Raw genomic sequence first — 27,996 nt, 5'->3', positions numbered from 1 at the left:
TAATCTGTTTACAAAATGGAACAGGGCAACGTGGATAACAGATACAGTCATGTGCTGACCTCTAGTGGACAGTGTGAAAACCTTAAACACTATGTGAGTCCATAAGGTACAACGCTTCTGAATGGCAAAGAAATATAATAAAATTAACAGTATACTAACGTTCGAACCCAGATTGAAGGTGTTCATCATAAAAATAGTATAGTTTTGCTCCACAGTTCACCTTGTCTATGTCAGAATTCTGTGTAGAAAAAAATAATCGTAAAATACAGACATAAAGCATGGCCTTGATCAGTGCACAATTACAGAGCAGCTAGATATGATTCAAGTTCATTGGTGCAGTTATATGTACTGTATGTTTCAAGACAAACATCAAACCAAATCTTACACTTCAAAAATCATCTTAAACTTTCAGCAGAAAGTAGCAAAAAAAGCCTTTCTTTTAAAATAATTAAATTTTCGCAAAGTACTTCATTCTCTTTCAGCAGACGTAAGCTTTTAAACTATTTAAAGGAACCCCCAAATGGGAATCATTTCAACTTTACAACGTTGATTAATTAATCAGCCATCATCCACTCCTTCATCTGTCCAGGAAAATAGTGCATTCACAATTTAAAGCTGCAGGTTATAAAAGCTGAGAAAAGTCCCTGAGAGAATATTGTAAGACAAAATATTTGGAACCTGATTTATACAAAGCTGCAGTGAGGAATGACTGACATGGCACTAGAGCTACACAGGCAGGATTATATGCTGGATGCTGGAATATTTAAAGGAGCAATACATGTTTACCACTGAAAAGAAACAAAAAATATTCATGAATGTGAGCAGATATTATTATTTATAACAGTTTACGGTTGTGAGAAGAATAATCAAATCGCTTTTTAGGCCCTGAATGTTTATGCTCCATGGAGTAGGTTCCCCTCATGAGGGCTGCCATGTCTCCAATAGGTTTAGCACAGAATATAGTCTCTGTCATTGCTACATTGGGTTCAGCACTGCAGAAACTTTTGGATTGAAAACCACATCCACAACCCTCCCTCTTGATATCAGGGCAGAGCTGGAAAACTGAATTACACTCTACAACTCTAGGGGGAGCCCAGGAGCAAAAGTATCAAATCGTATCTAGTGTTCCTTTAAGAAGAAGCTGTAAAAGATGGTACAATCAAAACATTGCATATAAGGAAGCTTTCACTATTTGTGAAGGAAGTTTTCACTGTGTGTGTGTGTGTGTGTGTGTGTGTATGTATGTGTGTGATAACATTTCTCTTTATATAACAGGATTTCTTAAGGCTAAACTTACATCTACTATAGGGTATGTGTAAAATGTAAGTTATAACTTAAAGGAACATTAGGTAAGATTTGGTATTTTTGCTCCTAGTGTTCCCCCCTAGTGAAGTTTCAGCACTGTACTGAAATCAAGAGTGGAGGGGGGGTGCTTTCCTATCCTCCTCCAAAAGTTACATAGTGCAGTTTCTGCAATGCTGAGCACAGAGTAGCAACAACAAAAGCCTTATTCTCACAATGATTTTGAAGCTGTAAATGTAAGGTAAAATATTACATATTGTTTCTTTAATGCTAGGTTGAAACTAAGTTAAACTCTAGTAGCCTGTAAACTTGAGTGTAGTTATGTTCAAACTAGGCTATGACTTATGTTCATCTGGTGCATGAAAACAGCATAATGTCTCTGCTCTAAAAAATGGCTTGCTCCTTTAATATGCAGCAGTTTCTGACAGGGGTTAAACTGAAGTAGGCATTTTGCTGTATATATTTGTAATAATTAATTTAAAAGTGATGGTCTGAAAGTTTGAAAGGTAAATGTGTAGGAACTTCACATCTAAGCTTTGAAAATAAAAAAGAAGTGTCCTAAGCCTAATGCTCCAGAAGGACAGCTTTTCTGAAGAGAAAATGGGAACACTGTTCTGTTTTTAAAGAAGCATTCAAATTCAAAACAAGCAAGTTTAATGCATGCAGATGTGGACATTGTGTGAATAAGACTGGACGTAAAAAAAAAAGTCCTGTGAGTGAATGGAGCTGAATCGTGGTCCACTTTGGGCTAGGGTACGCAGAAGTGGATGAGCAGGGTATCCAATCAGAATGCTCAGTTATCTCTGCCATACATCGCTTACGCCCAGCTGCTTGTCCTCCACAGTGCTGGATGGAGCAGCGTAACCTCCTTTCTGAAAGTCCTCCTGGTCCATACCATTGTATGCTTCTAGGGGCTCTTGGTGGTCCCTCACTGGAGAGTGCTGCGGGGGTGTGGATGGCGAGCAGATGTGCTCCGGAGATTGACGCTCAGACTTGATGCTCAGGTTGAGGGAGGAGTGAGCAGGGGAGGAGGGGGAAGAGCTTTGAGAAGGGTAAGAGCAGCTCGCACCGGATGACATCCTGCAAACACAAGATTTAAAAAAAACAACAAAGGTTTGTGTTTGAGATACGGCAAATGTTCACCAGTCTGAACAGAAAGACACTGGAGGAGAAGCTCTCACCCTGACTGATGAGTCTCCTGGTGTGTGGGGTGTTGCCAGGTGTTCACTGAACTGCGCTGAAAACCCATTGTGTATCCGGGGTGGCAGTAATCTACATAGAAATCAAATATTAGCTGCATTTACATTTCCAAGCTGAAGTGACTCAATTCTGATTTTTTGCCTTAACGTGAAATCCACTTTTTTAAAATCAGATCTGAATGCACCTATTGCTGCAATCATCAGCCAACACTGGCCGCTCAGCAAAACAACAATGGAGCAAAGGCTCGAACTGCACCCAAATAGCTCCATATCCCCTCATCTGAACATCGCAGAATATAATTAAAACTATTATGCTCACACCGGGCACTAGTTCGACAGCAAGACGTGAAGCTTATACCTAGATATAAATGGTTTTATAATTTGACATACAAAGCACAATGTGAGTGCAGAATCAGTTATTTTATGACCTACATTGTGCACTACATAGGGTGGAGGGAGACATTTGTGATTCAGCCCATCTCTTGGTGCAGCAATAAAAGGAAGCTGGCAGGCTTTTTTCACCTTCTCATATTAATCATGTACAGGAATTGCTTGCTATCGTCTAGAGCAAAATGCAAGACACACGTGTGTGTGTTTTCCAGTTGTAGTATAACATTTTGTCTCACAAATATGTTTTTCTTGGGTATGGAGACAATGTGTATAAATGTATCATTGTGCACATGTGACATATAATTGAATTGATTAATGCGGCTTGTAATGTCACAGTAACTTTCATGACTGATGAGCAATTATTAAACAAGCAGCAATTATTCATTCATTTATTGTCTGTAACTACCTATCAAGTTCAGGGTTCAGGCTATTTGGAATCACTGGGCGCAAGGCAGGAACACACCCAGGAGGGGGCACCAGCAGGGCGACACACACTTACACATTCACTCACACATTCATACCTATGGACACGTTTGAGTTGCCAATCCATATACCAATGTGTGTTTTTGGACCTAACAACAATTATTAAAATAATATTACAGAAAGTTTTTTGTATGTTTTTATACTTGTTATATAAGTTTTATATATGTTTTATTCTATGTTATGTATATTGTAAAAATGTTTATTTTTATGTATGTTTATTTTTGTTATTATTATTATTATTATTATTATTATTTGCACATTTTTAAACTACCCCAGGCTTAAAAGTAATATATATTTTTAATTTAGTTGTAACTCATAATTCATTTTTAATTTTTTATTTTACAGCCACACTGTATAATTATCTAGTTTTGACAGTGAGAAACTGGTTTAAAGTTTAAAGGTGCGCAACAGAAGACATAAACCATGAAAGCACAGTTGGCAGATTACCTGAATTCCCATAATTCCCAAGGTTGTGTCCTAATAATCCCGCCTTTCCCATGGCCACCATGTGACTTCCAGGATGCATACTCTGATAAAGAGCTCTCTGATAGAAACAAATGCACAGAGTAAACACTGATAAATGTACTGCAAACATTACTGAAAATAACAGTGATAAGGTAAAGGCAATCTATTACAGTCACTAATGGAAGAGACAAAGAATATTTTCAGTTTCAAGTTTAGCTTTGACTTTAGCTAGTTTTTAAAATTTCATCTCTGATCTGCTGCTATCCTCCCCTCCCCCAAAAGTTACAGAGTGCAGTTCCTGCAGTATCTGGAATCTGGAGAATCAAACAAGAGAGGCTCTATCCTCCTTATTACAAGTCAGTGAATTATCAGAAATCATTTTAAAGCTGTAATATGAAATGAAAATTTCTACCTCATGTTCCTTTAACTAATTAAATTCCCATTAGCTGGCTGTATAAGATCATTTGACTACTCTTTTAGATGTCATTTTAAGAATGGTATTTCACAGTTCTTTACATTTAAGCAACAGAAAGATATGTGAATAACTACTTTGGTGGAGTCTCTCACAGCATTGGTCAGATTGCCGCTGCGAGCTGCGTTGAGTCCTGGGTGTGCGTCCATACGTCTTCCGTCACCGGACAGGCCCAGAGGGGGTGGGGTCTTCATGTCCAGAGCTCTGCTCAAGTTGCTATGAGCGAACATCGAGTAGCCAATGCCTTCACCCGCACACAGATATGGGAAGTGAAAACAAGAAAAACAAGATGTGGGTTAAATTCTTTTTTTTCACTCTTATCCCCCTCCATCTCAATCTCACACACTTGCTCTCTGAAAAGAGAAGTGTTCTTCACCCAGCTGACCTTTTGTTCAGTATCTATGCAAGACATCTGTGAAGTGGTACCAACAAGTTTCAATTTACACCCTCTTTACAGTCACTCACGCTTATGTGTCAACGTATTTCATTTAGCCATAAAATGTGATAGTAGATTTCAACCCCTCTCGCCTACACAGCTCAGAGATTCCCATTTTGTTCACAGTGCTTCTGAAGAGAGACCATACCAACTGTATACTCATCAGCAAAGGGTGCATCTCAAAAAGCACTCATTATGGACAAATAGATTATTTTTAGACAATATCCCACATCGAGAGTTAGTTCCGACTTTTTCAAATAGATTTTGAGAAATCGACTTTGCAGGATCAAGCTTTGCCATGGACATGTTTTTTATAAAATTTTTTATTTATTTTATTTATTTATTTTTACTGAAGAAAAGCTTTAAGATTCCACTGCAGCAAAGACATTATCATCCTAAAATATGACTTCTACACCAAATTAATTTTCTATTGATGAAATAGTCTTAAATGATATTTAAGTACGTTCTTTAAAAAATTAAGGTGTATTACAAGTCCACAAAGGACTATTTTTGCTAATACATACAAATAGATAAAGATTTAAAAGTGTTCTTCACACCTCTAAACACAACTCTAAACAAACACAGTTATTTATGGAAAATAAAGGTGTTCTTCTATGTCATCGCTGAAAGATCCCTTTGTAGCATCTTTATTTTTGAGAGTATATTGTAATTATTTATAGCCTGCACTTACCTGCTGTCTGTACTACTGTGTACTGCGCTGTATTCATGGCTATGGAAGGTGCAGCTACTTTGCTATACCCTTTATATTGTACTCTATATACTTTTCTCTATCGTGTATTTTTCCTTGATACTGGCTGCTCAGTTTCTCTCTGGATCAATCTAGTGCCCAAAATGGCAGTGTATACCTGTGCTATTTTTACTATCTCCCCTGGTCCTTTACCGAACACGCAACGCCATGTCTCAAATGAGGGATGAAATTTGAAAGGTTTCAGCATCGTCTCCTTGGGCAAAATGCACATTTGTCCACTTCTTTTTAGCCCTGTGCAAAGTTTCTTCTCTTTAGAGGTTAGCGCTAGTACCATTTTGGCTTTTGTATTTGTAAATCTCACATCATTCAGCTGATTTCTTATAGTTCTTTCTCAAATATTGATGCTTGTTTCCTCCTGTTTGGTTTTCCCTTTGGGCAGTTTTGCATTTTGTTCCCCAAAGCATATTGCATTGAGTTTTTCTGTTTTTAAATTCTGTAACCCATTCATTTTAGATGCAGGCTATTTAGCATTTTGTGTGTTTAATTTAGAACTGTTAATTACAAGGTGATATTATTATGTTTTTCCCCTCAATTATTCCTTCTACTAGACCCAAAAAAAGTAATTTATTAAAATAATTTGACAGAATTTAAGGTCCGTTTCACAATATGCAGATATTAAACAAATATTGTCTTGTCTCATATCTGTGGTTTCTTTTTCATTTGCTTAAAATTAAAAACTCACAATGAACATCATCTAAATGTGGTGACTCCATCGTTTTTGCCAAAGACAGTAGCAGTTGAGCATGGAGTCAGAGAGATGATGTTGCCCTCGTTAATCTAAAGCAGGAGGGAAAATATTTCATTTGATTTTATTGCTGCAGGTTTTTTTTTTTTTAATAATACAATTGTATTTCTGTCTGTACTTTGCCCACTTGTCTCAGGTCATATCAGTGTCATAAGGTACTGCTCACCACATTCCAAACATAGCACCTGAGCTAGAGCTCAGAACTGAAGACCTGAGGTATGGTTTTGTCGGCTGGATTCCTGTACATTTCTACTTATAGCAGCACAGGGCTCGATGAGGAGGCTGCTTTGAGATGTCCAGCAGGTGCACTCTTCTGCATTGAAACCACAGCCTGCTTTCAGCCTCTAGCTACTGTTTCACATTTGTTTTTTGTGAGTATGTGTGAGCGTATGTGTGTGAGAGAGAGTGTGAAAGTGTGGCATACAGGCCTTCAGATTCATAGAGTAGAATTTCCGGTACTCATGAGACTAAAATGTATATTACTGTATATCATGTTTGAATCCCGATACCCTATTATCAATACTCATTAAAATTCTGGTTCCGTAAAAGTTTTTACCATTTTTAATGAATTAATTTATTAATTCATTTTAAAAAATGCAATAAGCACAAAATTCAGTGACTTGCTAATTCTGCTGAAGTTTTATTGAATTGTCAAAAGTGTAAAATTTCAATTTTCAATATATTCACTCTGTTTTGTAAATGTAAAAAAAGGTGATGCTTGTAAAACACTGATTTAAAAAAAAATAAGATTGGACACAGGCAAAATATGTGAAAATTATATATGTTAAATATGTATATAATATATGTTATATAATATATATTATTATATATATTAAATATGTTTTGAAACATTCCACAATCAGTATGTGAATATAAAATTAGTAATATATATATATATAAAAGAAACTAATGAATCACAAAATTTCCTAGGGTTAATCATGATTAATCGCATTGTCTACGACCAAAACTTTTAATAAAGGATTTAAATGTAAAAATGAAAAATTTTAAATTTAATTTATTTGAAAATAAAATTTAAGTGTAAAATATAAAGTTACAAAATAACATTAACACATTAGAATTATATTAGTAATGTCTATCAAATACCAAATATAATCAAAATGATTAAAATAATAAAATAATAAAGGTTTTTACTAAAAAGAGAGAGAGGGGGAGGGATGGAGGAGAAGGAACATGTTTATATAAGAGTGTTATTTATTATATTTAATACATGTTTCAACATTAATAAAATGTAATCTGTGTTCTGCACTCAACAGACGTGACACTGTGTTTATATCGCTACATAAACCAGCTACTAATCTGTGAAAAGAGTGAATAAAGGCAGGAAGTTTTGGCCAAATTTGGTAAAATGATTAATTAGCATGAATAACCTTTATATATTATATTCCTGCAAGTGTTAACATGCGTTAAAGTGTAAAGTTTGACAGCACTAAATAAAATATGTAAAATAGGTGTCCACTAGATGCTCAGTATTTGCAAGCAAAGACTGACTGTGGCTCACCACTTTATCCACATTTTGACAGAATTTTTAAATAAAGACATTCATTCTTTCATTTTCTGTAACCACTTATCCAGTTCAGATTTGCGGCGCCTACCCGGAATCACAGGGCACATGGTGAGAACATCAGGGGGCACTAGGCCATCACAGGGCGTCAAATAAAGAGAACTGTTTTTTTTTTTTTATTGTTTGCTTTGTAAACACAGACAAGGGTAAATGGGGGCTGACAAATTATGCAGAGCTACAAAGTCCTCCTGAGGTGAGAATACACAGTGAATGCAGAAACGAGGATGTGAATAATATTCTAATGATTGTCCATCTGTTGCTCTGAATACCTTGATTGCCCTATTCACCCTGTTCTTTATTTGTTTTAAGATAGGAGTTAGGTTGGTTGATAGAATAGAAAATAGAAAATAAATAAGAGAGAAAAATTAATTGAAATTGTGCAAAAATTAAGTGTATTCTCTTTCTATAAGGATGTAAATAAAAGGTTTATTCAGGGACTCCAAAGCAGTTCATACTTTCATAAAATTATTAATAATATATAATAATGTATATTATATTAATATTTTATTCATATATTTAAGATATTTTTAATATATATAGTTTTTATGAGTTTTTTCCCTCCAGTTATCACTAGACATGTCTGAAAGTGCAAACTTTGCTTTTTTATGAGCCATTTGATAAACAGATGCTATACCTGTGTGTGGGCTCATAAGTGTGGAGTGTGAGCTGGGTCCTGGTGGTCCAGAGGGTCCATGAGGTCCAGCAGGAGTTGTGGAGCCAGCTCTGGAGCTAGAGCTGAGGGGTTTGAAGGATGGGGGTCTGGATGTTGTCAGGCCAGGGTTTGAATGGCTTGAGTAGCCATTCTCACAAGCCACACCCATCAGAAGCTGGGCCTCAGACTGCAGGAGGGAGGGAGGCTGCAGAGGAACATCAACCACATAAACATATTTGATGTTTTGTTTTTTATTACTATTATTATTTTTACTTTTACATTATTTTGGTGAAGTCTAAACCATATTGCGTTATAATCCATGAATAAAGTTTATGCTTCATAACTAGTTCCAAAGCTAGTCAGCCAATAATTAAAATAGGATTCATACAGTATCTTGTACATTATATGAAAATTTCAGGATCTTTTTTCAGAACCTCTCATCTGGTGTGGACCACTGCACATTTATTTTTGTTCATTTTTAGGACATGGACATCTTCTGTTCTGAACATATCTAGATCACTATGTCTGTTAGAAGCAATAATTCCAAAAGCCAAGGTCTGTCATTGTACAGGACTGGGTAACAACTTAAAATAAAACTACATTCATAAAGACTCATAAATGGTTTAAAGGCCTGTTTATTACATGGCTATTTATTGGTTTTAAACACCTTAATAGTCATTAATAATCCTTTGTAAAAAAGGAAATGCAACAGTGATCTTTTTGTTGTGTAATACTGTAACGTGTCAAAGAACTTACTGAAAATATCAAGGGAAAGCATAAGCTCAGACCTGAGGATGTGAATTTAGTTTGTTCAAATGTTAAGCTGCACATTATCATCAATGTATAAAAAGACACTGTATTAATAGTTAACTGGTAAATGGTTAAATGGTTAAACAAATTAACAAATATGTGCTGAAGGTTACAGGGTTAATGTCGACAGACGGAGGAGACAAAGTGATGTCAGTATCTGGCAAGATCTGAGGTTTAACAGTGCAGATGGATGTGGGTTCACTATCTAGCAAACAACAGGTCACAGTTGTCTTTTCTATCTATGTGTTATAAATGATTATTCATGACTAGTAATGTATTAACAATTAACAATTAAAAAGTATTAATAAAGTTTTTTTTATAAACCATTTATAAGTGTAGTGATATTCTAAAGTGGTACCCAGGATGGTATCCAAGGTTAACTGCACTTCTAAAACAACACAATTAGTGCTGAAATGTAATGTACATGTAACAACATACATCAGTATCCAAAGAAAAACATGCATCTCCATTTTTGTCAGATTTGACTTTACTACATCATTTGAACATAGCAGCAATCCTTCACATTTTATGAAAACTTCCTTTGAAAGATAAGAAAGTTTTATTTTTCTTTGTTTTGTAAAGTTACTATTTTGTATGTTTTTCTTTGGGCAGCGATGATATGCTTCCTTTAAAATGACTCGGGCTACAAGGAACACCCCGGCATATTCAGAGACACTAGAAATGAGGGGAACAACCACTGGATGAAATATGTAACATGTAAAATGCAACATGGCGTCAATGATTTTGGTGCTAGTAGGGAAAGCCCCCCTTGACGTGGAGATATGTGCAAGAACAAGCTACAAATCATGCTTTTTACGCATTATTGAGCCAAATGCTATTGTATCAGTGATTTAGTGAAGTATTTGGTCTATCACCATTCAATATTATAGGCACCTGGTCTTATATGACTTGAAATAACTGTTCACAGGTGTTGCCAATTTGGCTGCGGAGTGGGCATACTTGCCTATAAAGACTATATTTCTATAAAATAATGCAATACCACATTCTTTACACATTACAAAGTCATGGTTGTGGAAAAAGAATGTGTGTGCTGGACTGGCCAGTGTGTCTTCCTTCCCAGACCACAGCAGAAAATGTGTGGTGTATTTAGAAGCATAAATGTCACAGTAGAAATCCCATACTGTTGCACACCTTAAGACATGTATGCAGGACAAATGGCTCGAAATGCTTAATTAATTGGTGCTTTCAGTCCCTAAAATTCTTATAATTGTTGTGAAAAAATATGGAAACATTACAAAATATTATGCTTTCCTCAAAGCTGGACTATTTTTGATTTTGAAAAAACTAACAAACAAACAAACAAAAACAACAATAATACATTCATGAGGGAAAACTTGAAATAAGGTGCTGTTGTATTGTCTGCAGTGTTATACAGGTCAAATATATTTAAATCATAAACATTTTCGATGTCTAAGTAAAAAGGTACCACCATTTTTGTCTTTTTTTTGTTTGTTTTTAGTTTTTGAACACAGCAGCTGTGCTTCACATTATGTGAAACATTCATGATGAATGGACCAATAGAAATGCTTGAATACAATCTTTAATTTTATTTAAGTTAAGTTAAGAAGGTTTTTCCTTCTCGTGTAAAGTTACTATTTAAAAAATAAATAAATATATATATATATATATATATATATATATAGTTGAAAATAGTAACTTTACAGGATATATATAGTGTCAAAATATCTAAAATCTATGTGGAAATATAAACATATATAAAATTTCTGAATGTGTGGAATGTAAAGAAACTGACATAGTAACGTTGTCGAGCGATTGAGAGGTCCATGCCCTCGTTGAGTAGATATTTCTCCGCTCCTGTCTGCATGGTGTCCTCATGTTCAATCTCAGCACCGTCCAAACCCAGCCCTTTCCTACGCAATGTCTACAGGCACAGAGAGAGAGAGAGAGAGAGAGAGAGAGAGAGAGACAGACAGAGCATTAGAGACAACAAGAGGGAAATGAACAATGAAAAAGACAGAGAAAGCAAGAGTGAGACAGAGACAAAGTGAATATAAAGAATGAGAATTCCTCAGCAGGTATATTATAAATGTATTGAGAAAATGATTGTTTACAGTAGGACTGGTTTGTAGAGTGTTGAGGTTTACAGTAGAACTAGTGTGTAAACATCTATTTACATAACAAAATACTTCAAAGCTTTTATGATTTTAAATACTTTGTGTGATGATGAATTTGCTTGATGTGGGTTTGTATTTCTTGTAGCACAGTTACTACTGCAATGTCTATAATTACCTCCAGAATGTCTGTGTTGGTGCGGCTCTCGTGCGGCTCGCTGTACTCTGTGTATTTGAGCAAGACTTTGTCCATGTCGGTGCTGGCGTACTGAAAGAGGCGGTTAGTGCTGTTGAAGATGATGAGAGCGATCTCACAGTCACACAGCACACTCAGCTCATAGGCTTTTTTCATCAGGCCAAACTTGCGCTTGGTAAACGTCACCTAGAGAAACCACAGCAGATCTAAAAGAGGTCTTACCAGAGGGTTCTGGGGGCTACATCAACCCAGATATTCACTTCTGCAAAGCTTTGGCAACTTTTCATTTTAAATAAGAGCAAATATTTTTATATCACTTCAAAAAATCTTAATATTTGTTTTTGTTTTGTGTGGGTTGGTTTTTGTTGTAGCACAGTCATCTGCCCCAGCACTGTTAGAAAACAAGTGTAGTATACAACCAGTATAAGTGTAGACCTCCCCTTTAAGGCCAGTTGTGTACCTTAATTCATTTTTACAGGCAACAAAACTCTCACAAAATAATACTTTAAAATAGTAGAAAAATAATAAAGGACAGGGTCAATGAAGTGAATTCAAAAAAGTAATGGCAGTGGAATTTGGTACATTTGTGTTTCTTATGAGAAAATTGTATCTCTTATTCTGAAATTTTCCACATGACACTATGATAACCATCACACTGTGGTTAATTTTGTGCATGTTACTGTTTGCCACATTAAGGGAGGAAATACACTAGACTGTCTGAAAGCTATTGTGAGCTTATTGTGGATTGTGAGACTAGCTCGCTACCTGCTGATCAGTTGTGCTAAAAAAAAAACAAACAAATGAAAAGAGCAATATAACTGTACCTGGCGGTTTCTCTGGTCCAGAATACGGGAGATCTGTATTTTCTTTCGCCCCATGATTAACTCTTTTCAGCACTTCAAGAAAATGATTCTGTAAAAATATAAATGTCAATTTAAACTTAGTTGGTAAGATACAATTGTGTAATCAGCAACATTTCAAACATTATAAAATATTTGCACAAAAAAGCCAAAGTTTTCATATTTCAGTTTAATAATTGCAGTCTCACTGCTGGACTGAGAGTAGTCCACCGACCAAAATATCCAACCAACAACATCCTGTGCACAGCCTACTGATGAAGGCCTAGTTAGGCTAATGACCTACTGTCTCTGACTTTACATTTACAAGATGGACAAACAAGGTAGGTGTGTCTATCCATGTAGGTTTTTAAAAACTCTGCTGTGCATCACTGCTGTGTCTGATCCACTCGCACCAGCCCAGCACACACTAACACACCACCACCATGTCAATGTCACTGCAGCGCTGAGAATGATCCATCACCAAAATTACACCTGCTCCGTGATGGTCATGTGGGGGTCCTGACCACTGTAGAACATGATGAAAGAAAGCAAATAAGTATGCAGAGCAACATGTGGACTATCATTTGTAACTGTAGAACTACAAAGTGCTCCTGTATGGTCAGTGGAGCTGAGAGAATTTACAGTGAATGCAAAACAAGGAAGTGGTCATAATGTTATGGTTGACTAGTGTATTAGCATACATAAACACAATTGATATGATTCTTGACAAGAACTGTACCCACCACTGAACAACTGAGACCAACCCTTCTTACTAAGCCAAGGCCATTAAAACAACACTGATGTAATAAATAATAGCCATTTTTAAAAAACAAAACTTCACAATTCACAATCCTAGATTTGCAGTGTTCTGCGGTGTTGTGTTATCAGCCTTCTAACCATTTGTGATTTCACCCTTCAATGTTGGTGGCATTGTGAGTGATTGGGGCAGTAATAGCTATCAGGAATTGGCAATGACTAATGACTAATGAGTAAAAGCTCAAATTAAACATCAAAAATATAAATACATTTGATCATTATGCACCACCTTAGCTTAGCTAATGCTAACACTACAGATCCAAATATCACAGGCTAATTTTGACATAGCTTTAATAATTATACCACTGAAAAACTGAGACCACATTCCAGGATAGACAGCGCTCTCCTCCAAGCTTGCTGAGCTGTTCAGTGATGTTTTGTTGGTAGCAGTTCAAAAAGGAGTGGGAACTATAGCTTAACAGGTTTCAGAAAAATCATGAGGTACTTTTCACACTCATTGCTTGAATGGAGAGAACTAGCAAATGTAAAGATTTGACAAAGATTTAAAAAAGGGGAGAAAACAGGATAACCTTGCCCAACCCACTTAAAAAAAAAAAGTAAATAATATAAAAATTAATGAACCAAAGATGCTGCCACTAAATCATTCCTTGCATGAAGTCATCTTTAGTGTTGAGGGCTTTAACCAATCTACTGGGAAATGGTGTGTTTTGTCATGATGCAATTAGTCCCATCATCACCCCCCCCCCCCCCGCCCCAGCGCCCACCCCAGAGTCCCTCCGCACCCAGCACAAGTGAGTGTTTATTTATGACCCTGAGAGGCGGTGGTGGGGGCTAAAGTTAGTGCAGAAGCGAACGCCCCCACAGTCTGGACTGTCCCAGAGAGAATGTGTGTATTTCCACTGGGCATGGGTTAAAAATATGCCATCTCCATTTAAAGGTAGCGTATAGTAAGCAGTGTTGCAGCCACAGTTCAAATAATAGAGCATCTCAGTGTGGGTAAAGTTCCTGTCCACCCCCTGCTCTCCCATGAGTTAAATGTACACAAACAGAGGGGTACACATGAATTTGGACGCTGAGGGACAGATTAAGGTTTACAATGACAGAAAATACCCACAGAATTCCACAGTAAAGACAACTGTGTAATCGATTGTTAAGTATTAAGTGTTCAGTGGAAAATGTAATATCCTTATTTTCATATAAAAACTTTTTTTTCAACAAGATATAAATATAGATAATACTTGCATAAAGAAACTAATTCTAGTTAAAGTGTGTGATTAAATAATGTTTGTGTTCAAAAATGGAAGAAATGGAACTCTTAACAACCATGCATAAAAACTTCCACCTAATATAAACAGTAATTGGCATAATCATTAAATCAGGGTGAGGGAAGAATATGCAGCAGTTATGAGCTTTTAAAGCAACAGAATGTAGGAGTTTCACCTTAAACTGACAGCTTCAAATCATTGTAATGCTCCTCTGTCCCGTAATATATAAAATAGAGGGTCTCTCTTTTTCCTACTGTCTCAGCACTGCACCAATTGCAATATATACCTTTTGGAGGGGAATAGGAAACCACCCCCTATTCTTCCCCCCTGAATTGAAGGACAGTGCTGGAAAAGGATTACACTCTGCAATTGTAGGGGGAGCCCAAGAGCAAAAATACCAAATCTTGACTAGAAAGAAAAGAAAATATACAAAATAGAAGAAAATATGATGTTCAAACTAAAAAGAACCTACGGTAAATAGGCATAATGCCAAGTGCTGGCAAGAGGGACATAATACAACTGTGTTGTGGGACACTGAGTTTGCATCATTCAAAATCTTTTGGTTGATTAGAGGTGGATCCAGAGCTAATCATTCAACATCAGTATTTGAAATCACTAATGTACTCATTTCTAAAGTCAATCAAATTCAAATCAAAACATGTCACAATACCTAACTTCCCAGAAGAGCAGAAGCAGTTACTGATACGAAAACTCGCAGAATATATTTAACACTATGCCCGGTTCTGTTTTAAAGTGAAGTGAAGCATTAGTTACCATGTACACTCCCCAGTGTAGTGAGTCCACTGATGATGCCAAAGCCTCCGGGAGCTTCACTGCTCCTTTCCCCCACCCTCCTCTCCCATTGGACATGTTTGACCTGGCTTATTTTTAGAGTCTCTAACCCAATAGTGAGCGGATATGGTGCGGAGGTTCTCATGACCCAGCAGTGCCCACTGCCCTCTCGCCCACTCCTGGCACTCAGAGTCCAGAGCAGTCCAGAATCTGCAGCACCCTGACCTTATAAAGAAGATGCTCGTCTTGTCAGGGCCACGGCTGGATGTTGATCACTCACACCTAGTAAGTTAGATAGGTAACTGAAGGTCAGCTGTCACCAGGCAGTTGGGCAAACAGATATGAATAGAAATGCAAGGAAGCACCCCCAGGGAAGTGTCTTTATCAAGAGATCTCTATCACTAACCTTCACGTCTGTCTCTAAATAGAAACTGTGAAGTTCCTCATATTAACCAAGACACTGCAAAATGTAGAAAATCCAGAATGAAGAAGATAAACACAGTTACACTGCACAGAAAGTTTACTGGCAATTTACTAAAGGTTTATAAGACATCATAAGAAGTATAAACACCTCTCAGGACAACATACACAACCTACATAAACATCTGTAAATACGTATTCCAAAAATACTCAGTTGTCATAAAGTTTGCTTTTGTCAGTTTCATTTTAGAAAGTGTTATAACAACCACACTCTTAAAAATAAGAGTGCTACTAAAGGCTCAGTCAGCTGTGCCATGGAAGAAACACTTTTGGTTCCATAAGAAACATTTTTGCTAAGAAGTTTAAATGGGTAAAAAACCTTAAGATCGAGTGATGGTTTTTTAAACCTTTAAAAGGTTCTTCACACTCACACACCTCTTAAACAAACATGGATCTTTGTAGAACCAAAAGTGGTTCTTCTATGGCATTGGTCAAAGAACACTTTGTAGCAACTTTTTTTAAGAGTGCATTTCTTGTTGGATGCACACAATATTGTATATTTGCTGATAATACATTTGTATATAATACATAATAGATTTTGCCATTGTTTCTGGGGAACATCATTACAGGGCAATTCTTTTTTTTTTTCTTTAGTTAAATCACACAATACTCAACGTACAATTCTAATCATGTTACAGTGTAACTCTTACAAACATTGTTTGTATTCTGCTATTACTGTACTTCCTTTAAACTAAAAAAAGTGAGTATATTTTCAGTTTACTTTTTATGTACTTATGAGAATTATACTTTAAAGTGATGGTCAGGATTTTAATAAAAAAAAAAAAAACATCTGCAGACTCTCTAGTTCCTGTGTCCCGAAAACCAGTCTAATTAGTTTATGAAGCCCCAGTGTCAGTACACAGAAAAAAAAGAAAAATAATAGGGTTCTGTATGTTCAGTATGCTTGGCTTTCTCTCTCTCTGCTCACAGCATAGAAACAGCACCTGGAGTTGTTCAGAGAGCAACGAGACCTTTTAATGTTGAAAAGTATGAACCCGAGATAAGGATATTGCTGTAGTCCTGCTCCATAGGCTGGTAATACTGACTTATTTGTGCTGTTTCATATTGCTTAATGTGGACCCGATTCTAAATCCTGGAGACCGCTAACTACATGATAGTAAACGCAGACCGAAAGTGCTACAAAGCTTAACAACTCGAGTTACAAATGAGTTTCTGTGGTAATTTATACAGTGAAAGAGGTTACAGGCAAGTTAAAATTCAACCACTTACAGACTTTTTCCCCTCAAATATACTATTCCACCTTAAATGGTGTGACGTTTCTAAAAGCAAACAAACCAAACAAAGTAACAGTTCAAAACACTGCTTTTATAACTTTCTTTATTCTGCAGTTTAATTCTTAGGTTAAGCTTACAGCCAGGGTTAGGATAAGGTTTAAAGCTGCTTTTTTCACTCAGTGTTGCCAGATATTCATGTCTACACAATTTACAAATAGATTAGTACAATTTTCACCATGATACCAGGCTTTATTTAGATTATAATCAATTACCATTATAAGTGGGACAGTCCAAAAACTCACATTGGTAGGTGGATTGGCGACTCAAAAGTGTCCGTAAGTGTGAGTGTGTGAGTGAATGTGTGAGTGGGTGTGTTGCCCTGTGAAGGACTGGCGCTCCCTCCAGGCCCCACTTGCGCCCAATGATTCCAGGTAGGCTCTGGACCCACCGAGACCCTAAACTGGATAAGCGCTTACAGATAATGAATGAATAAAATATACTGATATGGTTGTATACTTGTCATATATAATAAAACTTGTAACTGATATAACAACTAAAGTATACTTAAATATGCATTTATAAACTAAAAATTGAGTCAAGTATTAAGACTTTAGTCCCATGGAGTATTAAAATATTTCACTTATACTACTAGTACACTGATATTAATATAAGTACTACATAAAATACATTTGTGAAAAATACTTTGTTTACTTACGTTTTCTTAATGAAATTACTTACTCTGACCCTAGTCTCTATAGTTAAACCCTTGAAACAAAGAACCATATATGTGAAATTATTTCTAAACCTATTCTGAGCCTGAAATGATGCACATTATATAAAATAAAGCAGTCACCAAAGCATTTCCGCTGTTTATTTGGTTATGTTTTCCATTTAAATGCATGCTTACACTGAAAAAACGTTTATTTTCACTTCTAAGTCTGGACAAGCAAGCAATGCTACTAAAAAGTGCCTGATATATGGGCCTTCGATGCAGGGATCAATTGAGAACAGTGCTCTTACACAGTTTGTTTCAAACATAGTAGCAGCCTCAGATTTTGTGTTCACATTTTCAGAAAATTGATTTTCATGATAAGAGTTTGGATGAAAGATGTCATTGAATCCGTTTGGTTGTTATGTAAATTATCCTTCATTCTCTTTCACTCGCTACCTGATGTGGAATAGGATTCATTTAAAATGGTACTACAGATAATTGTGTATTTAACTAGCTCACAAACTAATTAGCTAAACCCATACTAGTTATTATTGTGGATGACAAATAGATGATAATATTATTACAATAAGGGAATACATAAATAAATATATAGTAAGGCTTATTAATGATCACGTGATGTCTCGCAAATACATTTGGATAACGATTATCATGTTTACTGTGATATTCTGCAGATAGTATTTGTTTTTCAAAACTTAAACTGTCATAAATACATACTATGAAATATTTTTTTTTTTAACATACAGATTTGGCCATTCTAAAAAGTCTAAATACAAAAGTATAGAACTTTTACATTCTGTTGATCTTTTAATATACTGCATTATATAATTTAACAAATAATTGCTGACCAAAGAAAAACCTTTATCTCCAAAATAGTAAATGTATAAGAGAAGGAAAAATTGAAGTCAAGGTAAAAACATTTTTCCAAGCTTTGGAGAATTTCTACTAGTCAGTTCATCATGAAATTTTCACACAATGTGAAGGACAATCTGCTGTGTTCAAATGATGTAGTAAACTAAACATCAACAAAAAATATCAACAAAAGGAGCTATTAGCCATTTTCTCTAGTGATCACATTAGGAACCAGCCAATTCATTAACACCTAGTGATCAGGACAAGTCAATGGTTCTATACTAAACAGAACACAACCACCTTCACCCCAACACCCTTCACTACCATACACACACGCGCACACACACACACACACACAAAACATAATCGCTTTCATTAATAATGTTTCACACTGTTGATCATAAAAAATGTTCCTTGTTTCTTTGAAGAACTAACATGTAAAAGCTTTTTTAGGAATACAGAGGTTTTTCTACTGTAAGTCTTCTTGGAAGCTTCAGTTGTATGAATACGAGCCCTTGTTCAGAATATGTATACTGCAGTCATGCAACTATTGCAATTTTTTTGCTTGCCCCTAGGTCCAGCTTTTAGCAGTGTGGCTTCCTATGAGGCCAGAGAGTGGAAAAGAAGACAACAGCAGAGCTGCTCTCTCCTCCGCTCTCTCCCACATGGGCCAGGGCCAACTAATTGCTGGGACCCTCACAGGACCAACAGTGACGCTACACCAGCAACAAACAGTTTCATCATGGACAATGGAAGCTACTGCAGTTCATAAACTAAGCTAGAGAACAGTTCACCTCAAGAGAACCTTAGTGAAATGACAGTTTGGATATAGCAAATCATAGACAGCATATTACAGAGGTACTCAGATATAAATCTTAGAGATCCGGCTACAGAGCTGAAAGTCCATGGAGGTCAAATTAGAGAGACAAATGAACATATTTTTCACTCCATTGATTGTTTAACACGTGGTGTTCAATGTTGATTTTTCTTTGTACAGTGCAATTTTGAAAACACCATTGCCTTGTATTCAAGATTCTGAGATTAGACCACTACAAACAACAGGAGATCACATATCACAGTGATAAAAATAATAATGTGCATATAGCCAGAGTCTCCCAATGGAGTAAATCTTGTTTAACAGATAAAATCCATATTAGATACGCTGTCACTATCAGAACAAAAACTAATTTTCCAAAACTGAAACATTCTAGAGTATAACTTTGTAAAATCTTAACATACGATGATGGAATAAGCCTTTGCAAATCTATATGAATGTCTATGCCAGCTGTCATGAAAGAATTATGCAGGTGTCATGTAGCCGTGTGAATAATGACCTACAGTAAAGCTATTTAATCATGAATCTGAATATGTTTAAAAGCTGTTGCACATTAAACATAAATATGTCTGAGGTTTCTTGAGAGTTTACTATTGTACGTTTTAATAAATGTTTATAAGCTTTTGAAGAATGAAAGTGAATGTAAATTTGGACCATGTCTACTGGCCTATCCATTACCAAGTGCTAAACTAATTTAGTTAAAAATATGTGGTGTTTTCATAACAACATACACGGGTTTTTATAAGGAAAGGTATGAGTGTGACAGTAAAAACTAAAATGCTAGAAAAGCCAACATAGCTATCTATACAAGATCTATCTATACGTAGGTACCACAAGAATCGCTGTGTTGCACACAAGATGTAACATATAACTTAAGATGTAGATGTTAATGATTAATTTTGGCATTAAAGCAATACAGACAAGATAATCTAGATCAGAAATATGCTTCTATTTCGAAATCAAAGCACAGGTTGTGAACCTTTATGACTGTTCCTTAGAGATGAGAAGAGGTGAGAGAAGAAACTAAACTGGGCCAAAAATAGCAAGAAAGCTTCTATTTGCATATGAAAGGCATACATCCACAAAACCACTGGAAAGTTATCAGAAAGTCTGAGAGAATATGTATGAGAAGAAATAAAACATGACAAGCTCCTGACAATGTGGTGCTGCAGCAAGGGGTAAATGCATGTAACTTTAGCAAGGGACGGCAGATCAACACTGCGAGAAATGAAATCTTATATATTGTCAGTATATCAAATAATTATCCATTTATATGAATTTTATAAGATTATCCGATCTGCTTCTAAATACATTTTCAGGTTTTAAATGAAATAGCTAGATTAACTGAATTGTACATTTCAAATATTATTTATTAAAAAAGGTATCCAGTCAAATGATCTACCAATGGAATAACATAAAGCAAGCAAAACAAATCTGGAAATATGCTGAGTAATATCGTAATATTCTAACAGTCTAATAATGAGAATTACTAAATAGAAACCCCATTTCCAGAAAAGCATGGACAGTTTCTAAATCTATAATTAGCCGAATAGCTTGAATTTCTGTTTAACTGATATATAAAAAAATAGATTTCCACTGACAAACCTAATAACAGGAGCGTCCACCAAAGGCTTAGTCTTTGAAGCATGCATGTTCAGCGTTCACTACTTTATGATACATTTCATGAGAGCATTGAGAGTCAGTCTAAAGACAATGTTTATTGGCACAAGACTGTAAAGGATTTAAGTGTTTTACCCTCTACACTTTACAACATTATGAAACGAATCAAAGAGTCAGTGGAAATCTCTGTGCCTAAAGACGAACTGTGGAAACCACAGCTGAATGTGCATGACCATCGAGCCCTCAGGTGGAACTGTTTGAGAAATGTCATGCTACTGTAATGGGCCTAGCCACATGGGCTTGGGAGTACTTTGGAAAACCATGTAACACAGTCCGCCACTGCATCAAGAAATGGAACCTGAAACTATTATGAAAAAGGTAGCCACATATTAACTTTGTTTGATACACCGACGAATTCTCTGGGCCTGAAATGATCTGAGATGGGCTGAAAGACAGTGGAAACATGTTTTGTGGTCAGACAAGTCCACATTTCAGCTTGTTTTTAGATAAAACAGATGTCAGACTCTGCATGCCAAAGATGAATAAGACAGTCTTATATTGGTATTTTGGAGAGACATATGCTGCCATTAAAAGTAAGTCTTTTTCTAGGAACTCCATTTCTATTTCAGCAGTACAATGCCAGGCCTCATTTTGTACAATTCTGTTCTTGAATGACTTTCCTGCAGTTCAGATCTGTCTCCTATTGGAAATACAGTACACTGTCAGAAAAAAAGGTACGGAAAAAGTATATTATTGTCAGTAAAGGTACAAACAGTTTAAATGTATCTTTAAATGTACTAGAATGGTTTTAAAGTCCAGTTATTTACCCTCAATGTACAATACATTCTGCTCTATAAAAGGAGAAAATATGTGTTATCTTTCATTATAGAACTGTTTAAATTACATTAACGTAATATAAGTCCTTGAAATTAAATAGGGCGCATGAAATCAACACGAAGCATTAAAAAAATTACCTACAATAATAGAATAAACTAAAAATATGTTCCCTAATTTAAGGTAAAGAAAATGTAAAATATGTAAAATACCCTTGAGGGTTCCACCACAGTGACAGCAAAGCTAACACCACGGTGAAAGTTTTTCTTAGTGTGTATATGGTACACCATGCCCAGGAAAATCAGACAACAGTGACCACAGGCTGTTGATCAGTTTTTATACAGCAAGAGTGATCCAAAATTCCACTTTCTTCTACAATACCCTTTAAAAAGCAAGGAAATGTGATGTCCCCCAATGGTAAACGTGCCTATGTTCCAGCATTTTTTGAATGTGCTGCAGGCATTCATTTCTGAAGTTGTTTAATATTCATCAAGTATAATGAAATTAAAGTATAAATATAATTAAATACAAAAAAATATTTGTCTTATTGTTTGTAAAATATTGCATTTTTTCCGACTTTTCTGGAAATTGGGTTTTAGATGATTGGGGATTTAAGATGATTTCACTTAATAAGAGATTACTGTTTTGCAATTAAGGCCTGACCTGGTGCCCTACACACATTTATATAATTGCTGTCTAATTAAAAACACATATCTCCATTTTTGTCGATTTAGATTTACAATATTTGAACACAGCAGCAACCCTTCACATTGTGTGGAAATGTCATAATAAATGAACCAATAGAAATGGTCCAAAAATACTTGGAAACAGATCTTTTTACATTCACTTCCACTGAAAGGGAGAAGGTTTTTTCTTTCTCCTGTAAAATTACTATATTGGGAGATACATGTTTTTGACTAGACAGCGATATGCAAGCAAAATAGCTTTAAAACTCAGATGGAATTGTAAATGAAGACAAAATGAAGACTTTATTAGTAACTGAGAACTCACTAAAAAAAGGAAACAAAAAAGAAAACTTAGCAACTGAACTCAAATTAAAACAGATATTTTTCAATTTCTCATTAAAAGAATGTAGTTACAAAATGAAGTTACACAACTTAATATTAGATTTTATTCTGATTTGACAGATTTGAGAATGTAGACACTTTGCCATTTAAAAGATATAATTCCCCGTAAGTATTAAAGCTTGCACCTAGCAAAATGGTAACACTTAAAATAACACTAGAAGTAAGTTGAATAATTCTATAACACACTTACAACAATATCATAATTACAAATTTAAGGTCTTTTCATTTATTAATTGATCATTTACGCAGTGTACTACATACCTTATGGAATTTAAGTGAATATTTGAGATACATCATTGTCTAAGTGGTGAGTTGTGAAACAAAAATGAAAATCAACACTGAAGCAAAATTGTACAATAGATTGATAAACTAATGAACATCGTATTAACAAGTTTTCTCCTAAACTGTCATGCTTCGTTTGGATTTGTGTGCGTACTGAATAAATGGTCACAAAAATCTCTAAACAGTTTTTTAGTTGGTGCATGTACAGTGGAATTTAGTGTATGATGAAGTGATGTAGAAACAATAATGTAAACCTGCATGTGCTTGGTTAAATTTTTGACTACAAGATATATATATATATATATATATATATATATATATATATATATATATATATAAACACTGCCACTGCAAAAGCATGTTTCAAAATCTAAAATATTAATTAGAGTTCAATTAAATGTAGGCAAACAAGTGTTCAAAGGTGGTTAAATTTAACACCCCTCACGGCTGAAAAGATGAGCACGGGTGTGGGATCTGCGTTTAGTTCTGAAATAATTTCTTGCTTGTTTTTGTAATCAAGTTTTTTTCTTGCTTATTTTTGTACTAAAGCTTACTACACATATACACATATGACCAATGTATTTTTTTAAATCTTCATGAAAACCAAACCCACAACATGTGCGTCACTAATACCCTGCTTTACAAATTATACCACTGAAAAACTGAGACCCACCCTGCAACAGCTGTCCCTTAGCCAAGGTCATTAAATCAACAGTGATTTTTTAAAAAGCAACACTTCAGAAATCAGAATTGCAACTAAGTGTTTTGGAATCAGGAATTTAGGAATCCTTGGTAATTAGTGGTCTCCTCCAAGCATGCTGAACTCTCTTGTGGCATTTTATTAGCACCCTTCTAAATCTTCTTGCTTTCACACTTTTTTTAGATGGTGGCATTGTGATTGACTGGGGCACATATAGTTATCAGCGTGAAATCGGCAATGACTAATTATGTTGTTGAAATATTAGGATAGAATTAAAAAACAAAACAAAAAAATATATTTATTACTTTATTTCCAACTATAAACTTAATCATTATGCACCACCTTAGCTATAGGTTAATGCTAAAGCTACATATCTAATTACCACAATGTTGAATATGCGGGACATATGCAATATAAGAATTCTGTCCTGTTGCCAATATCCAATATTTGTCATGTGCTTATCTGCTTGTGTTGATACTTAAACATGCATAAAATATGTAAATTATGGCTATATCTCACTGGATTTTGACTGAATTTAAAAATGAATTCCTCTTAAAATATACAGATAATTTAGAGGGGTAATGACGCCTGAACGTCCTGTTCATCCAGACTTAAAATATCAGTACAAACACCTGCCTTATAACCATCTTCATTTAAAGCAAATATTTTCCCATTCTTATATCACTGATCATCCCTAATTCCAAAAACATAACAGCGTACTCTCAGCTAATAGTAGTGTTATGTATTGCACTGCAATAATCAAATCTTTTTCAGCTTAAAAAGCTTTCTAAATAATATATAATGTAATCTAATATATTAAACGATATATAAATAATAGGAACGGTTATATACAAACGAGTATAATTAGAATATTCAACATATTTCAAGACAATCCGGCATGTTTCAAGTGATTGTATCTTTGTCTTTTTCCATTAGCAGTTCATTTTGCTTCTTTAAAGTTATATTTCTAGAAAAAAGCAAAATTATCAGCATTATTTCTTGAACCAATAAAATGACACACTTTCACTCAGTTAAATGAAAACACAACCAGAAAACATTGAGAAATACAGTAAATAATCAGAAAATATTCTTATACCAATCACATTATGAAAAATATTGATGAACTGATAAGATCTGAAAAGACATTACATATGAAACATAAAATATAAAGGTGTAATTTACAAATTTCTACACACTTTCCATTCACAAGATCAAGATATTTTTGCCAAATGTTGAACCTTAAGTTTACACACATTTTTCAAAGCTAGTGAAGCTAAAAACAGCAGTAGAGGAAGTTAAATGTGCACAAAATCTTAATACTCTTTTCCTTATATCAGCCTTGTAACTGCATTGCATATAAACACACAATTTTATTTCACATAAAGGAAACAACTGTGTTCATTTCATTTTAGGGGCAACCATGCGCTAAAACTCAGAGAAGCAGCTTAGGACGAAGAGGTCACTGGTTTGATCCCTTGGATCCCCCAGACCAAGTGACAGAATGTACAGCACTTTTAACACTTTCAACATTGCATCGATTTGAACAAGCCAATCTGATCACTGGGCACAGAGGTGGCTGCACGATGCTTTGGGTCTGTGCGTGTGTGTGGGTTTATGTGCGTGCCTACAACCTTAAAAAGTAATCACTACCTTGTGTCTGTATGTCTATGTTTTCACTGCCACAGATGGGTCAAGTTAATTTTGTCAAACTGCTGTGCAGCTTGGACTTTCCTTACATGTAAATGTAAACAAACAGAATGATGTACAAATATCTATGGTTTGAGCAACATTACACATAACAGACAGCATATGTCAAAAGGTATGGATACCCTCCTGCTACATTTGTTCTAAAATTAAGAACATTAACAGGTTGTTATTAGATGTTGTTAGATGTTGGAACATCACCGTGATGGCAACCAGCAATGAGCAATGAGAACTGATGTTGAATTATACGTTCTGGATCTCAAATCCCACTCTAACACATCCCAAGGGTATTCCAGGGAATGCAGTTCCACTGCTTCACAGCCTAAAGGTTGGGGGATTTACACCTCTGTAGCCTACACTTTGCAATGGTCATGATGCATGTGCAGTTTTTGAGCATTCCATTCAACTAGCAATATATACACAAACACACGCACACATATATATGCATATATATATATATATTTTTTTTGTGGAGAATTTCAACACAATGTGCACAACTGAGCACAACTAGCAAAAATATTTCAGCCTAGGCCTTTCACAACAATTGCTTTATCTTCAATATTGTATAATATTTACATAATGTCACCATTATTTTAAATATTCGCTCTGTTCCGTCCCTGGTTTTCTGGCACATTCAAGTCGATTTTATTAAAAACAGTGGCTTTATTTTATTTAGGTTTTATTTAGGATATTCAAACATTTCTTCATATTCCAATTCCAATGTTGGAATATTCTTTATAGCTGTGTATTATATTAGTGTCATAAAATGATCATAAAATGACAGTAATATCATTTATGGTGATTATTTCTGGGAAAATATATCAACCACAAAAATGGCTATCATGACAGGCCTATTTGGGCCTAATCCATGACACTTTTAACACTTACGGCACACCTGATAGTGGTGTTGTGTGTGAAACACTGACCAACATTCATGAGCCAGGCTTGACTTAGGTTACAGCACATGTTGTGTGGTCCAGACGTGGGCCAAATGTCCACAACACACCTGACTTGGCTGAGTTGAGGCAGCCAGACTCACCCTAAGCCAGCGCTGTCATTCAAGACCAGGTTTGGGCCAAAACTTTATTTCCAACTATAAACTTGATCATTATGCACCACCTTAGCTACAGGGTAATGCTAAAGCTACATATCTAATTACCACAGACTTGGACTTTTTAAATATTTCATCCTAAAATAGTTGAATATGCAGGACATATGAAATATAAGAATTCCATTGCCGTTGACAATATCCAATATTTGTCATGTGCTTATCTGCTGGTGTTGATACATAAACATTTATAAAATATGTAAATTATGGCTACAACACACTGGATTCTGACTGAATTTAAAAATTAATTCCTCTAGGGTATGAAAAATACATACACACATGGGCCAAAAGAGACTGCAGATATGGGCCATATTTGGAACAAACCTTCAAAGCTATTTGGAATAGTCTACAATGGGTGCACACATGGGGTGTCCACAAACTGTTGTGAAGGTTATATGTATATTAAACATTCAGTTACACAAGACCAACCTATTATCTAAATATGAATCCACATTTATCATAATAACTTGAACTCGTCATAGAGATTGGGTGCAACTTTTTAAGAGCTATTGCCATGCGGATTCTAGGCATAATGCTTGTTGATAAAGAGTGGAATCTCACCTGAAATTGAAGTGTAAAGCCAGTAAACGTCTCTGAACTCCGGCTTCGGCTTCGCGCGTTAACAAACACAACGCCTTTCACTCTCCATCTCCAGCTGTTCATCCAGCAGACTCCGCTTTTGTAGTTATTTACATAGCCCCGCCCATTGCCCGTGCCATTGGCTAAACAGCACGCCACTCTGCCGCCATCTCGCTCCTCGTTGGCTTTTCACTTCCACTCTTCCATCCAATCAATAACATCAACACTGCACTTGTGGAATGGAGCTGTTTTTAAAGCAATAAGACAATAATTTATAAAATGCTACCAATAATCCCGAACTACAAAAAACACAAGCAAATACAAAACTGTATATATACATTTCTGTGATTATTTGATGGGATTTGGACATAAGAACATATACAGTATGAGTCCAGCAGTGACTGTGGTTTTAAAATCTCCAGCAGCACTGCTGTGTCAGATCCACTAACATGAGTGCAACATAAATTAACAGACAAACACCATATCTGTGAAAATGCAGTGCTGAATGACTCTTCACCGATATAATATATGCTCTTATGGGGGCCTGACATCTGAAGGGGGCTAATAAAGTATGCGGTGAAACCAGAGCAACTAGACTAGAGTCTTTAATTAAAAACTGAAACTGCACCGATATGACCAGTGGAGCTGATTAAATGGGCAATGTGTATTGAAAAGGATGTGC

General features: G+C 35.5%; 1 protein-coding gene across 4 annotated transcripts; it reads right to left on the bottom strand.

The window, feature by feature from the left end:
• Nucleotides 1-3: 3 nt before the first annotated feature.
• Nucleotides 4-27,377, bottom strand: mef2b (myocyte enhancer factor 2b). Of its 4 annotated transcripts, none has more exons than XM_066648033.1 (9): nucleotides 27,297-27,377; nucleotides 12,419-12,506; nucleotides 11,577-11,780; nucleotides 11,080-11,208; nucleotides 8,478-8,700; nucleotides 4,389-4,555; nucleotides 3,822-3,918; nucleotides 2,484-2,574; nucleotides 4-2,382 (listed from the first exon to the last, which is right to left on the bottom strand). In XM_066648033.1, exons 2-9 carry the CDS (start codon nucleotides 12,470-12,472, stop codon nucleotides 2,100-2,102), a joined length of 1,248 nt encoding a protein of 415 aa, XP_066504130.1. In that variant the 5' UTR covers nucleotides 12,473-12,506; nucleotides 27,297-27,377; the 3' UTR covers nucleotides 4-2,099. The 4 variants fall into 4 exon arrangements, with proteins under 4 accessions (XP_066504130.1, XP_066504133.1, XP_066504131.1 ...); XM_066648036.1 differs by having other exon boundaries at nucleotides 4,407-4,555; XM_066648034.1 differs by lacking the exon at nucleotides 27,297-27,377 and adding an exon at nucleotides 15,250-15,305.
• Between the last annotated feature and the right edge of the window lie 619 nt (nucleotides 27,378-27,996).

The sequence above is a fragment of the Hoplias malabaricus genome, chromosome 16 (genome assembly GCF_029633855.1).
Source record: "Hoplias malabaricus isolate fHopMal1 chromosome 16, fHopMal1.hap1, whole genome shotgun sequence".
Lineage (NCBI taxonomy): Eukaryota > Metazoa > Chordata > Actinopteri > Characiformes > Erythrinidae > Hoplias > Hoplias malabaricus.
The sequence above is the reverse complement of the archived record's forward strand: the minus strand, read 5'-3'. Positions and strand labels throughout refer to the sequence as shown.